The sequence below is a fragment of the Motacilla alba genome, chromosome 2 (genome assembly GCF_015832195.1).
Source record: "Motacilla alba alba isolate MOTALB_02 chromosome 2, Motacilla_alba_V1.0_pri, whole genome shotgun sequence".
Lineage (NCBI taxonomy): Eukaryota > Metazoa > Chordata > Aves > Passeriformes > Motacillidae > Motacilla > Motacilla alba.
Window position 1 is genome coordinate 33,626,719 of NC_052017.1, and position 16,245 is coordinate 33,642,963.

Sequence of the window (16,245 nt, forward strand, 5' to 3'; positions counted from 1 at the left end):
GGTTGTTTTTTTTCTTTCTGCTCAAGAGCAAGTTTCCTGAAAGATTTATATCACATGGATGAATTTCAGGACATAGTATCTGTCTAGCAAATTCAGACTTATCAAGGCACTCAACTATTAATTCTCAGCCAAGTGCAAGTGTCAGCACTCAACTATTAATTCTCAGCCAAGTGCAAGTGTCACCAGTTCCAGTCTCATTTTTCTTGATTCAGATCTTTGTACAAGGATATTGATTGTTGATTCTGGGATCACTGTGCACCACTTGTCCATTTTGGTCAAGTATTTAATTTCTTGACATGGCAATAAAAAATTAGAAAAGGCTCTGCAGCATCCTTCTGTAAAATATCTATAAATTCTAGAGGGATAGGATTGGCATCTAAATCTAGCATGCAAAAGCATACATGAGAACTCAGTAAACCACACATTTATTTTAGTTGGAAATAGTTTTATATTATATAAATTATATATTATATTTATATAACCACCATTATGTGGTTAAGATAGCAAGTTTAGAAGTTTAAAAATACATTTTTTCCTGAAAATTGTGGGTAAAACTACAAGAAAAGACAAGACAATTCTTGATTTACTTGTCCATATTTACACTGCTCAAGTGAATGCCAGCATTTCAGTAGTTTTTTTTCCTCTTCCATATGCATTAAGCAATAGAAATAATAACTTAATACTGAATTATGAGTAAACCATAACTACCTTTATTGAATGAATGAACATATTATTAAGTGAACATGGAACTATCTGAAGTTTCTTAAAAAATTCAGAGCTGAGGAGAAGTATTTTTTTTTAATTAGGAAACAGCGGTAGGTTGTTTGTTTGTTTGTTTTTCCAGGCATTCACTTGTAAAAATTTTGTTAGCTGCAAAAGAAATTCTTTATTTCAAATTTCCCATCATATTCCCATAAACCTGCACTATAATGGCTTTAAATGAAAGCAAAACTACTTAGTCTCACCAACGCTGATACTCCCCAGCTGGTGACTGTAAACCCCGAGTTCTTCCTAAGTTCCAGCCCACATGAGAACAGTGTCTTGTGACTCTTAGACAGCTCTTTATCACATCATACAGAGCAAAGAGCAGCAAGCAGAAGAAATGGAGGGCTGAGATAAGAATGAATAGTTCTTCCTACCTCCTTACAAATATTTATTGCTGAACAAGATACTGGTTTCATTTTCCACTACAAAAGTTCGTCTGGTCTCACAAGAGAGATTTCTCTACATAGACTTCTTGTGTCTTCTAAAATGATCAGTTGGTACTATGCAGGGAATTTATTGCTTTCCAGGAAAACATGGAATGTGTGGAGGATATAAGAGATTATTCATTGTGGCTACAAATCATAAGATAACTTAGTGATCTGTGACACATGTTAAGACACAAGACTGTTTTCAGAAACAAAAATGCAAGTGCAATGAATAACTGTAATTACTTAAAGACACTTTCTGTGCTCCAGCTTAGTTTCATTTCTGTTAGGACTGACCATGAAAAAACAGGTGAACTTGTCAGAAACCTAAGTCAGTAATTCTAATGAATAATCATATTGTTTATAATAACACTGCGTCTCTCCACATAACCTGTTTATTTAAAATACACATAAAAACACGTAAGAAATTGTAGCAGCAAAGAATTTAATATGATCTTGAAGACAGTTTGTAGTGGGAACCAACACTGGGTGCACTGGGACAAATCCTGCTTACCAGTGATGGGTACTCATCACTGGTTGCTTTTACTCAGCACCGTGACTCTGGTCAGCGCTCTATGAGCTGCTTTTGGATGAAAATTGAATGGAGTCTGTGAAACAGTTGCAAGCATAGTCAGAAAAGCCTTAATGCCCAAACCATTTAAATCCAGATTGTTTTAAAACTATCAGATGTGATGAAATATATTAATCCTGTAGAAACCTGTGGCAACTAAAGCGATTAAGGTGGTGGAGTCACCGTCCCTAAAGGTGTTCAAGAAACCACGTGGCATTTAGTGCCACGGTCTAGTTGACAAAGTGGTGATTGGTCAAAGGTTGGACGCAATGAGCTCAAAGGTCTTTTCCAACCTAAATGGTTCTGTGCTTCCCTGGTTCTCCGAGTCGGTGTTGTGTGATGTAACACCCTTTCATGGAGATCCGCCAAGGTACTCAGGCAGGACCCTGTGTAAGCCTCTACAGTCGCTCTTATCTCACCCCTCCGTTGCCCTGGGAAGACGTGCAAAGGCTGGCAGATTAACAGTGACCTACAGGGTGACGGCAGCCTGTGTCTTGACGTGGGACGGAAGAGGAGATGATTAATTCGGGCTAAGAGGGTGCGACAGAGGTGATGTTGTAATCACGGACAAGACAGAAGGGCACCGTGGGAGCGCTGTGCGGAGCTAAACAGCAGCCTGGTCGGCCACACGCCCCATACAGCGCCGCGCCTGCACCCCCGAGCCCCACCGAGGGCTTGTGCCCGTGGGAAGCGGAGACCACCGGGCGCCTCTCCGGTGCCCAACCGGATCCGCGTCGGGGCCCGCCCCGTGCGGGCAGGGCCGGGCTGGAAGTGACGCGAGCGGACGGGCGGGGCTGCGCGGCGCTGGTGGCGGAGGCCCCATGTTGATGTCCCCGGCGCCCTCCGCGTCTGCCTAGGTAAGAGCTGTCCGGAGCCGGCTGGGGAGGTCGGGCAGGGCTGACACGCTCCTTCCCGCCGGCTTCCGACCGCTTCAGGGCCGGGCCGGGGCGGCCGGGCGGTGCGGCCGCGGGTCTGCGCTACCGGCCCCCGCCAGCTGTTCGGGCCGGCCGTGGTCGGCAGGGGAGCGGCGGGGCCGGGCTGCGGGAGCCGGCGGGGCTCCCCTGCCCGCGGGGGAAGAAGAAGGCCCGGTGCCAAGGTGACCGTGTCGGGCAGGTGGCGGAGCAGCGCCGGGGAAGGGGCGGGAGGCGGCGCAGGTGGGGGCCGCGGGTGTCGGGGGCCCGGGACCGCAGCTGGAGGACTCCAGGAGGAGCTGTCTCGGGTGGTGCGGCTCGTCCTGCTTTTGTTTTTCCTGCCCGACGAGCTTTTCCTCCTTTTCGCCGTCCTTTCCGCTGCGCAAAGCCAAACGCGTCGTTTAGCCTTCCCGTGGGACGCGCTTGTCGTGTCAGTAATGAAGCCTGTGCGTAGCTCTTCCTCCTCCTCTCCCGTTGCCTAGCCGGTAGCTGCGAGTTGAGCAAGCAAGTACCCAGCATCCCCATACCCTTGAACTGTAAGTAGATCTGAGCATCACCTAAGCTCCGGGGATTTTCCTGCTAGGCAACAGTAATCCCACATGATTGTGCTGCTCTGCACAAGTTAGATTTGTGAGCAGTTCTGCTTTGGGGTTGGAAACCACTCTATCTTTACTGGTTCCACTAGGGCTAGTACTCAGCTGTGGCAGCTGACAAACAATGTGCAGAAATGGAGTTTTTTTTCCTTTTGGTTGCGGTTGGTGTTGTTTTTTCGTGGCTTTTTTTTTTTTTTTTTTAATATGTGCTTAGGCTGAGCTGTACAATTTTAAAGACAGACTTACTTAAAAAATTCAATTGGTTTTATTATTAATTCTATGTTTACTCTTTTTGTACTTATTCTATCTGATGAAAATTAAATACACTTTTTCATGTCAATGTTATTAGCCTAAGTTACTGAATTACTAACAATGAATTAATCGGTTGCACTTGAAAATAATGAAGGTTATTCTTTTTCTATTAGAACCATAGAAATTGCCCATGCATTCCATTTATAGTTCAGAGTGAAATTGAGAGGTGTCTCTGTTTTGAGATGTGTGGGAGTTTCCAGGATTTTCTGTGCTGTAACATCTCCTATTCTGCACTGAAGCTACATAACTGATAAGATTTATTGTGTACACTATTGTGTCTAGAAACTGTGTTTTGATCTTTACTCAGTTTCTTGTGGAAGTTCTTTTTTTTCTTTTGTATCTGTTAATATTCACAAGCTTTGTGTTTTATCTTGTAACCTGTGTTGGTCAGTGTACAAGACTGTTTTTTATTTAACACTGAAGTAATGTCGTGGCTGCCCGCCCCTATGTACTTAATGTGTTACTCTAAATTGGGCAGTAATAAGCTTAAAACAAACAAACAAAAAAGCCCTTGTATTTGCCTTTTCCTTGTTTTGGATGATGGATATGTGTTTACTTTAGAGTGCAGTTTGTTTCAGAAAGCACAAGGTCTTTAGTACTTATTTTTAACTGGTGAAATTTTAAAAGGCTATAGGAGGTACATAAACACCTTTTCATATTTGAACTACTTGAGGCTTGCAGTGACCTGTCCCTTTTGGTTTTGGTTTCTACATGTATCTTCAATGAAAGTAACATCTTATGTCACACACTTGGCAGTTACCTCTTTCGAGGTGTGAATGGGCTTGGTCTGTATAAAATTATTTACAACAGCAATTGTAGGAACAGGATAGCTCATCTTTCCAGAAATGTCAAATACATAAGGGCCTAATCCTCCTAATATCAAGTGTTTTGACAAAATTGTGATGGTACAATGGAGTCAAACTCTTGAAACTTCTCACTTGCATGTATTCTATTTTTGGCAGATATTACTGAATCTGAGGAAGGGATGTTGTTATTCTGCTTGTGAAGCATCTTGTGCTACTGTGGTTTGTAGCACTATGTATCCTGAAGGAGGTGGTGAATGGAAAGCACGATTAAAAGCTTTTGCAGTCCAACTGATTAGTGTTAATCCCTCCAACTGCATGCATACCTCAGTGTTGCTGCTATCAATGCAGGCCATTGTTTATGGTAATGAAGCTAAACACGAAAGTATGTGTTACAGTGAGAATAGTAAAAGATGCCCACAGACTGCTAAACGGGGGCAGGAAAACTCTTGAAGTAGGGAAAAAAGCCAGCCCAAACAAAACCCTCCTGTTTACATAAACGTTCTTATTTAAAAAAAAAAAAAAAAGTCTTAAAATGGAACTTTGATACTTTTACTGAGAGGGGAGGAAAAACTTCACGTGTAAATATGCTGTGGAAAGCACTGAGCAGTACAGATTTGAGAAAAGTTTAAAGCAGGGAAGCTACGGAACTTTTGTTCTCCTTCTCTATCATGTCTAGAACCATTAAGAATCTTCCATTAAGTTAGAACCCTGCTTTGTTTTCACACCACTGCTTTAATTTTCCACTTTCTGACACTGAGATATAATACTGGAGACATTCAGCTAAGCAATGCTTTCTCTCCATCTTGATGTCATTGCTGAAATGACGCCTCTTTTTATTCTGAGGTGATTGTTTTGGAGAGATGCTGAGGCAGTGCACTTTGGTGAATTTAAGTCTATGGCTCTCTGTTTTCAGAACAGGGAACTAATTGTTAGGTTTTTCTGTCATATGTATTTCAACTAGATTAATTTTTGTAACTTTACTAGTTTTTCCACCATGTTCAAGTAATAACTTGTACAATTTTGTTACAGGTAACCATGTCATCCTTTCAAGAAGTTCCATCTTCAGCTAGCACTTTGCAGACCTCCAATTTTGCACATGTGATTTTTCAAAATGTCGCGAAAAGTTACCTTCCAAACACACATCTTGAATGTCACTACACTCTGACCCAGTTTATCCATCCTCATCAGAAAGACTGGGTTGGTATTTTCAAGGTAAGTTATGCTTGTTCTATTGCTAGTTTTCAAACGTTTGCTTGCTCTCTTGCAAGTTAAAATAAATCTCAACAACAGTGAACTGTAAGGTGAACATCACTTAAGTGATGTATTGGTTCTTGCTGTTAGACTGTCAGTTTTGTAACAAAGACTAAACTGGAGACCAAAACTAGAGGTGTGAGTCCAGCTGGAAGTCTGCTGGAATAAAGAGGAGGTTTAATGTGTGCAGAATTAAACAGAAATTATTTGAGAAGAGACGTGTGCTTACAGAGTGACGTTGTGAACAGGACTGAGTGAAGAATGTGATACTGTGTGTGAAACATGTGTGCAAAGAATGAAAACTAAGCTGGAGATAACCTGACCCACACCCCTGACTAATTTTTATTGCTAGAACAGGCTGAACAGTATAGATCACTAAAATTATTTGAAACAGGTCCATGGAAAAAAGATAGTCTGAGATATTTTCAAAAGTTAATAAAGCTTCATTTGTGGGATTAGAAATTGATTAATTCTTATATCTGCACCTGTTTAAGACATTGATTTGTGTATCTTTGTCAGTGTAGTTCCTAATAGATGATGCTTAAATTCCTTATTTGCATTTTATTTAATAGAAGTTTTGATTCGGGCTTTAATGAAGTGATGCTTTGGCAGTGGGGAGGTGAGAAGGGCGACAAAGTGATTTGTTACTGTAGCATTTTTCCTGTAGAACTCAGTTCACTCTTTAAGAATGTAAATGATCCACTTTGTTGTAATCTGTAGATTGTGAGTCTTTATTCAAGCTAAATTACTCTGCAATATAGAAATACTGTGCTGTATAACAAAGCGGAAGTGTTTCTGATGCAATGTGCAGTGACTGAATAGTCACTAAATTGTGCCGGGGAGGCATTAGCTTACAAACAGGCGCATTTCCCTGGTAAGACATGTCTTATTTGCAAAGTTTTGACAAATGATGTAGCTGAGAAAACACTTGAGTGTTTAGTTCATGGCATTCGTGAAATGTAAAAAAACCCTCTTTGTTTGTTCTGTTTATATTGCATGTAAGCATCTTGAAATTATTGAAATATGAATATAATGGCTTTGTCTGTTGGCCTAAGTGAGTGAGGCAATCAGGCAGGACTCTAGAATTACTAATTAGGTAAAAGAAAAAATAAGTTGGGAAACGGTTTTTCAGTGATTACACAAAATGTAATAGTAATGTGTACAATGTACAGGTATCTGATTTAATCTTGGCTGTGATGATAGTTTTCTTAAACTATTGATGTTCTGCTTTATTCTGCTTTAACAGAGGCAGGTAATACTTTGGCAATCATTTGAGGAATATGTTGAGCTGGCATAAGGTAGTGCTACTGTTCAAAGAAACATCTTTAATGCAGGGTGACTTGTTTCTTGTGCTTCCTCTTTATGTGAAATGAGATCTTGTGTGGCAGATCAGATTGAGGTTAAGAACAGTGTTTTGTGAGTAGATGTTTAAAATGGAATTCCCCAACTAAATTTCCAGTTTGCCTGATTCACGTCAGTATAAGGGGAGGAAGCATTGCAAGATGGCAAGAATAAAAATGGCTTTCTTTTAGTGGTTATATCAGCTTACACTAAGTGTTATGAATATACTTACTATTGTTACAGTACACTGAGTTAAATAGAGCCAGCTGTCTAACTATATCTGTGTCTACAAATATGTATGTGTAATGTTTGCAGTAAAATAAACTATGAAAACCTAGTCATCTTGGGGTAGATAATAGAACTTGTACTGTGATCTGAATGTAAAAATGAATGACTTCTAGAGAACTGATTGTTCACGAGCAAATAAAAAGGCACCTGGAGGTGGCTTGAAACCTAATGAAAGCAGAATGGGGTTTTATCATTTACTTCTCTTAAACACATATGAAGGTTGAAATACTTGGTTAGTAAATTGAGCCAATGATTGAAAAAAAAGGGACAAAAGAAAATCTTGACTAATTATGAGAACAATAATTAATGGTCTTCAGTATTGGCTGGTATGCAGTGAAAGTGGGATTTCTGTAAGAGAACTCAAAGTGTCGATTCACAGACTGTTCACGTAGAGGGAATAAAGTTCGCTTTGTCCTTTTGAAGTGCATAAGTTGCTTAGAAAACAAATCTGTTCAAGTTGGTGTCGTTTAACCTTTGTCTGAAATTGCACAGAAGGTAACTAGTGTTGTAATAGTGAATAGTGGACAGAGGGAAAAGGCACCTAGTTAAAAAAATCCAACAAAACCTCAGCCAAAACCCCCAACAAACAGTGGTAATTTCAGATTGGTGTGAAAAATAAATATGAAGTAAGATTCTTCCTGTGCTCTGTGAGCATTGTTGGTTCTGGTTATAATGTTGATTTTTGTTGAATTTTAGGGGACAGTGGCTTCAGCAGTATTCTGTCTTGTTTGCTCTACTGGCTGGATAAGAATTTTTTTTATTGATCTGAAAAAAAAACTTAGGTAAAAAATTAGGTACCTTTTTAAATGAATGGTTTTATTTAGGATACAAGTGCTTTTCTTCAGCAGCAATGATGTTGAGTAAATATTGGTTATATATATCCTTATATTATTGCATTTGTTTTGCTTGTCCAGCTGTTAGTGCAGCTGCACAGTGAAATGGATCAGTGGGGTGATCTGCCAGGAAAATACAGCCTCTCCTCCCTCAGCTTTACCATCTTATTTCATAACTGACTTGGTTCTTGGTTTGATCATGGTGTGGTGCAATGGGCCGCTGTGCTGGTGTCACTGTGATGGAAACAAGGGGACTGGGAAGGTGTGTATGGGAAGGGCTATGCCTGCTTTATTGGTATGGCTGCTTAATATGGAATGACAATTGAAACTTCTTTTTCAAACTTTTTTAGAGTTCTTAATAGCAGCTTACTTGAAGTTGTGAAAGTTAAGACTCTACTCTCTCTGCATATGCTGTAGGTGAAATGTAATTTTTTTTTTTTGTTCTCAGTGTAAGTTAAACTAAATGTTAAACTTGAGTAATAATGAGCAGAAGGCTCTTTGAGGTGGCAGTAGCAGGTTTAAAACTGTTCTCGGGCAAATAATTTTGTATTGCTTAGAAAAGTGAAGACCCACTGTTCATAAACTGAAAGAGTAATGTTGCATATAGGAGAATTATTTTAGATGTACAGTTTTTTTGCAAACTAGATGCATCTAAATGCATACACTAATTCTGGGATACACTAATTCTGGACGTCTGGCAGAAACTGGGAGATGTAGGAAGTGTAATAATGAAGATAATATCCTTTAGAGCAGAAGTTCTGCATATGCATTTTTTATTGGTTTTGTGTTCATTTTTATTACTTTTTCCCTACAGGAGAGTAGTCAAATGCAGGTTTTGACTCAGTCTTCAAGTCTGTTGTCTGTCATTGCTGCTATGTGTTTTAGCTTTTATGATATTCTGGAGAGTCATCTGTAATCAAGTGCTAAAAAATCTTGATCAGTTATATCCTTGTGTGTTACCAAGAAAATAAAAGGTGTATTTTCAGATAAGTACTAGTGTAGTATTTGGCAGGGACATCCAGAGGCCAAGTTCCTCTTCGTGCAGTTTTATGGGAACTAGAATTTGAGATCAATTTTCCCTCTACTGAGGGTTTCTGTGTAGGATAACCTGATGGTTCCTGGTGTGGAATCAAAGGTGTGGAAGACTTACCATCCTTGATTGATTTCATAGGAGGTCTGTATTCCTAGAGTGAACCAAGAGCTCTTTATTTGTTTCTGCTCATCTCTGGTTAATCAGAATCTGGAGAGGCCTTTAATGTAACCCAAATCGAAACCTTTGAAATGAGGAAAAATAACGAATGTGTGCACTGCATCTGGTTGCAAAACTGGCCTGTCTGTAGGTAGTCCTGATTTCCGGCGAGGGAAGTCTACATCTCATGACTATAAAATAAAATAATCATATGGCTGAGTGATATTTTTTGCATTATTAATACATAATGTCCAGATTTGCAGAAGTGTTTGAAAAGCCTGCTTGGTTTCTAGGAAGCAGTGCCTACCTCTTTGTTTGGAGCGTATGTGTGCAAATAGGGCTGTCAAATGTTCAGTATACAAGAGAGGCTGGTTTACTCCACATCTCAAAGGCACAAAGAAGGGCTCTTACGGGCATTATAAAGATATCACATCAAGAGAGTGGTGTTAAAGGTGTAGGTGTTTGTGGGGTATATGATAATACTGTGTGAATTTCTGAAGATATAATTTAGCTGAGACCAGCATGCTGGAATTACCTGCAATATCAGCACATAATCAATCTTACATATGTTATGTTAATGACTTTGGTCTTGCTGTATTATTAATTAACTATTCCGTCAAAACGTTTCTGTTCCTTAGTTCTAGTTGATACATTTTTCTAAGTAATCTACATTACCATTCTTCTAGGATATTGACAAGTTGTAGGCATGTTTTGATATTGACTGTCTTAGTGTACCCCTAGAGAAGAAAAGAAAATAATTTATTTCTTAATTTCTATGTTTTTAATATCCATAATTAAAAATTAAAAATGGAGAGCTGACATTCTGGCAACCTAATATATGGAACAACTAAGTAACCAGAATTGGGAAGATCTTAGCAACTTACTGAACACAATAAGTACCTCTTGCTCAGAGAGACTACTCAGTGTGTACAAGGCCGCATCTGAGTTACTGTTTGTGCATCAGTGCAGTGCCTGTGTTTGTATGCAACTGAATTTCTGTCTTTTCAATGTCCTTATTTATAGAAGATCTCAGAATTAAATTGTCTGTGGTCAAAAACTTTTTTAACGCAATGTAACACTGAATTTGATAGAGACTTCAGAAACAACTTTGTGTTTGCGTATTATCAAGGCAATATAGCTGTATCTTTGAATAGTATTCTGGGTTATTTAGTCTATTTTGGGCTTCAAATAATAGTACAGCTTGTGTGAGTAATTTCAACATCCTGATTTTGCTGTAGATTGAGAACTTAAGCAACAAATATTTCCATACAGATTACATTCTGAAGTACAGAACATCTGGATGTGTTATTTGCCACATGCATATAGAAATACCATTTTTCTGGCATGGAATCATCACTGCACAGCTGGTCATGATAGATACAGGAATGTGCAGTGCGCAGTATGTCCTGTTGTTAAAATAGTTGGGAAAAGAACTGTTGGAATTCAGAATGCTTTTGAGAACTGCTTTGTCTGTGAATGAGAGTGATTCTGTTGGTTTCTGATTTACTTTCTTTGGAAAGACAAGTAAATTGTACTTGGCATAAAAAAAAGAAAGTCCCTGGAAACATTACTTGCTGTTTCTATATGAGGTGAGGAGAATGATAATCTAGGTTTATGTGATGTTGCCTTTTTTAATGTTTTTTTTCCAAGTGTCAATAATTTTCTGAAACTATTTGGTGGTTGTAGAATTGGCATAACAAAGTACTCAGTAGCTGGTAAGAATTTTGAAATAAAAGACTGTGCTAATTGATAGCTCTCATGAGATATGGTAGCAGGGGAATAGTTCAGTTAAACTCCACCTGCTCTTTTTAAGTATATTTTCATGCTTATCTCCTAAAGTAAACAGTAGCTTTGTTACTCTTTGATCTGTCACACATTTTTTTGGACAGTAGTTTACATATGTAACAGGTTTACTTTTAGAGACTTCATATTGTTTCTATATTTATTTTGATTTATACCTAATAGAGGAAGTTGATCCTGAGGTCTAGGCACTCTGTCAATGTCATTTTGACACATTCCTCTGAGCTATGAGGTAGAAATATAACCAACAAGAGATAATCATAACTTAGGATCCTGATAGTACCTTGATACTGCAACAAATACCATATGTTTGCAGCAGTCCAAATTAATGTATGTGTTTGTAACATTCAGCAGAGATGGACTTCTTAATTTTGAGATTACAGCATTCCATAAAGAATCTAGAGTACTTTGCAGCCATCTTCTACCCAAGAATGTCACAAACTTGTCCTGTTGTATAACTGATTTTAATCCCAGTGTGAGTAGCAAGGTCATGTTTGAAGTGAAGGCTTAAGCATCTTGGCTAATTCAAAGTTGCATGTGGTATAAAGTGATTACAGACGTACTGAAACCCCCAAGGTTTGACTTGGCTTGCTTATTTTGAAATGTGTATGCCTGAATGTTACTACAGGGTACTTAAATCTTAAATGAGTACTTTTCCTTATGTCCGTGTTCTGAATTTTTTTGTACAGTTTGATTCTTTCAGAGCTGCTATCTAGATACCATTATTTGCTGATGATGCCTGTGTTCAAAAGTACATTGCATCAATGGCATATCAGTGTTAACAGTCAGCATTAACTCTCAGTAATTTTGCTGGTATGAGCTTCACTGCACCCAGATGTTTCCATTTTCTTGTCAGCTAGTTGTTTGGAAGAACTTGGTGTTGGTAGCTGCAGGTTGTAGATTATGTGCTACAGTAGCGCAGGCATTGCTGTCACTTTCAAATAACATTACTTTACTCCGGGTTGTGGCCAAACCAAGCCTGCTTGGAGAAGTCTCTTCCTATGATACTGGTCCCAATGGTGTTTTGCTTAGACACCTGTACTGTCTGTGGTTTGGGGCAAAATGTCTCTTACCATGTGGAACATGGAAGGGCTGCTGACTTAGTGTTGTGAGTAATAAGTAAACTCTATAACATACATCCAGAATCTACTGTCTGTTATTTTGCTTCTTTCAGAGGTAGCACATTGTCTTCTTGCAGTACTTAGGGTGCTTTGCCCAAATTTCTTTCTCAGCTGTTTAATATACCTTTTAAATTAGAAAAAGGGCTTAATTTTTATTCTGATAAATTTTGTGGTCGGGTTTTTTGTGTAATTTAAAAAAAAAATTGGATCGTAATTAGGTATCTACTGTAAAGGCCTGCTGATTATGCCCAAGTTGGTTCAGCTAAACAAGTGTTTTCCAAAGAAGTGTTTGCTTCTTTGGCTTGTTGATGTTGTGTAGATGGGTCAGGCACTGTTAATATAGCAGAATGAACACTGCTGTTCTTTCAGCTGTGTAACAGCTTTCTGAGGCCAGGGAACAAAATGCCAAGTGAGCCTCCTATGCTGATGGTGGTTCTTTAAGGCACTCTGTCTCCAGATGGAATCGACTGACTTTACCAAGCAGTTATGAAAGGAAAGAAATTTAACAAAATGGAAAATCAGAAAAAAATTATTTTCCATGTTCATCTGAAACTCAAGAAATGAAAAGCAAGTTGGAAATAATGTTTACACTGGAAACACTGTGGAGTTGTAAGGTAGAGCTTTCGCCTTAGGAAAGCTTACATTCTGTGTAAGATGAACCAGATGAGAGTTGAAGGAGGTACAGTGAAATAAAATGGTTATTGTTTTCCCTCGGGTAGATATTGGATAACTCATTATTGCTATACAGACAGGCACTCCCTATTTATGCTCCCTCCCTCATCCTCCCATTTATTTTTCTACTTGGCAAATTTTCTTCAAGCTATTCTGTTGAAACATACTGTGGGAGAAATGTAAATATGGGAAAGCTAATCTCACTGTGTAAAGGGACATTGCAGTAAGAAGGGGGCTTGTATCTGTGGGGCAGCCTAGGAGAAGAAAAAACTTTTGTGATGACTGCATGTCCATTTGTTAGTAGAAGGAAAACCTGTCCAGTGTGAGTATTATGGGACAGCTGAGTTGTCCCTACTTGCCCAACCAAATTGCAAAGTACTTGGCGCTGGACTCTTAAACTTTACCAGATTTCAGCATTTCCACTGTGGCTACTGAGTTGGTTTATATGACTGAAAAGTCTTTATGATGTCCTAAATTGAAATAAATCTTATTGCTCATAAGTAGGAGATAGAAATATTATTAGTGTATTACTCTGTAATAGCCTATTAAAGCTTTCCATTTTATGGAGGGAAAATTAAATTAAGTGAGGTTTCAGTTATACATAGTACATAATAACCTAATCTGGATATGACTTTTTTTTTTGTGGTATAAATGATGTGTAGTCATTTTTTGGTTTAAAAACATGGCTGAGAAGGTGAAAATACTATTTGATTTCTGGATTGTTAATCTCTTGGTTAACTTCTGGAAGGAAAGCAAGAATGTTTGCATTTATGCACAGCTGTCTAATTTAAAAATGTATTGCAGAATGGAGTTTGAAAGAATTAAATGTAGAGAATATAGAAGAATGTGTTGAGTAGCAGATGCTTTATGTCTAACTCAGTTGTAAAATGGATGTTTTTCTTTCTGTTGCTTAAGGGGAGTTGTGTCATCTAAGTCTTAATGTGCTCTTTTGACTGAGAAATAAGAATGTTTCCATTTTTTGAGTTTTGAACTCTGAGCAAAATCTTTTCAGAGTTTTCAAAGAATTTTATAAAAAGTAATGGTATCAGCACAGTCAGTCAATGCAGATGGCTGCTGTGCTCATCAGATAATGCACCTGAGTTCAGGCTTCACAGCGAGTGAAGTGTAGTGAGTGTAGTTTGACAGGTAATTCTTCATTTTTCTCCTCTGAACTTCACAAGGCTTTATGTCGGAGTTCTATAATTCGCAGAATTAATGTTTGTGTGCTTGAATGTGGATTTGTAATGGTTGCCATGGCTCGTGCCAGGTTTTTAAATTGGACTAATAAACTGTGCCTGTTTTGCTCTTACTGGCTCAGAGAAAATTTCTCAGTGTGTCCTATATAAATTTTTTATTTATTTAAGATTTCTGATAGTAAGACATTACTACTGTGCATCAGTACATATTATATATTTTGACTGGAACTTGGTTTCATGTTTGTAGTTGACTTCTTGTTGGTTGTGTTTTTTTATTTTATTTTATTTTTATTTTTTTTTTTATTTTTTTTATTATTTTTTTTTTTTTCCCCAGCTGATATGTAAAGTTAACTTTAACTTTGGTTTCACATTTTGGTACGTAAGAATGTGTTCTTCGTACCAAAATATATCTGTTAACTTCACATGAGTCTTCAACAGGAATTAAGTGTGGGCTTTCTCCTTGTTACTGTCTTTTAACAGCTGTTAAGTTCTAGTTATTAATGTAAATAAATATGTTTGGAGCTTCATAATTTTCATAACTTTTTAGAACTTGCTTAAGGAATGAAGGAAATGAAAATTTATACAGTATTATTGAAGACTTATTTTAAATATATTTTTATAATGGACATAATTTCTCTCGGTGGTTTTCTTTTCATTGTTTTGAATTTCAAATGCAGGAATGAAATTTTCAAATCATTCTCACAAGCATTTGATTGTTTTCTATATAATGTTTTCATGAGAAGAGGTGCTCAGTGTTAGTTATATCAGCTGTTTTGGCAGTTGAAATAGCCAAACTCTTGTTCTTATGGACCTGACAATTTTCCATTTTCCTCATGTCAGTGTTGTACAGGTAAGATGTTCACATTGAGTGGGTTCTTGTGGAGGATCTGGACTCCTCTCCCATTTCAGAGACTAACCTGAAAGATAGTCTATATTATTAGTAGTAGGTTTTGTTGGTATCATCAGCAGTAAGACAAATAGTGTAGCTTTTCTGATTCTGAAATGAAACTATTTTTCTAAGCTAATATGCCCAATGTTGCTGAGGGTGCAGTTTGTTTTGCTTCCAAAGCTGCAGGGTTTTATTTATGGTATAAACTCACTGTGGAGCTGCTGGCAAATATTCCCATCTTCTCTTCATATTTTTCACTTTTTGTTGATTTCCTTCATAGCTTTTGCCACTAGTTTGGTTTCTCAATTTTTATTTACTTTCTCTTAAGCGGTGTTAAATTTTATTCATGTAGTCTTAACCCTAGTTAAAGTTTAGACATCTACTGGTTTTCTTTCTGAGCTGAAAGAAATATCTATGTCGAAGACCACATTTAAATCACTGCTGAGCCATCCAGTGCGTGCTGTAGTCTTGTATCTGTGATAGTGTGATCTGTTGCCATAGGGAAGCTTTATGACTATGTATATGGATGTATACAGTATTGTATTTTGTAATTTGGAACCACTGTCTACTCCATACTAGGCTTATTGAAGGGAATATTGACAAAAGATACAAAGTACTAAAGTGGAAGTTTATTAAAACCTGTTGATAAAATAACAGATTTTTTTAATGCCTACATCCTGCACCTAAAACATGGATTGCTTAAATTTGTTTTGTTTGTTCTCAGCATATCATTATGTGGCTTTGCTCCTTGTTTGTGCCATCTAAGAAATAACCCTGTGAAATTTAATGATATTTATTGTTGTGTAGGAAGGATGTTGAAAAATGTTACTAAGTTAACTTGCTTTGCTACAGATTACTCACCTTCCCCTTTTAAAATGTATTAAACTGTGAGGAAGATGACATTTGTTCATACTTCCTTCTCTGCATTGTCACATTTTGACATGTGCAACCTGTAGCAGGGAAAACCCTCATTTTCTGAAATTCTGTGCAGTGACAAGAGCTGTTGGGCAATGCGCAACTGCTGATGCCTTGTGTGTGCCCATTAAGAAAGAATGGAATTGTCATGATCATAAGAGTGTAAGACAGGAAGCCTCACCAGGGTAAAGAGATAATGGATGACATGAAATGTGGGGAATTTTTACAGAAAATACCTGTGGGGTAAACTTCCTTGGGTATTCCCTGCTAACTCTGGATGGGTCACAATTTTCTCTTTACCACTAGTCCACAGAATAAAGTTATACTTAAAAATATACTTAAAACTTTCTCAGCACCTGCTGAGAAA

At 38.0% G+C, this 16,245-nt stretch overlaps 1 protein-coding gene across 4 annotated transcripts in view; it reads left to right on the forward strand.

The window, feature by feature from the left end:
- The first annotated feature begins 2,266 nt into the window (after nucleotides 1-2,266).
- The window catches only part of TAX1BP1 (Tax1 binding protein 1), a 56,330-nt gene continuing 42,351 nt past the window's right edge, over nucleotides 2,267-16,245 (forward strand). Inside the window, exons 1-2 of one of the 4 annotated variants that reach the window (XM_038129255.1) lie at nucleotides 2,267-2,618; nucleotides 5,413-5,595. In XM_038129255.1, coding sequence (XP_037985183.1) covers nucleotides 5,419-5,595 — 177 coding nt within the window. In that variant the 5' untranslated portion in view covers nucleotides 2,267-2,618; nucleotides 5,413-5,418. The remainder of the gene's footprint in view (nucleotides 2,619-5,412; nucleotides 5,596-16,245) is intronic. The other 3 variants (XM_038129257.1, XM_038129256.1, XM_038129258.1) reach the window with 3 other exon arrangements.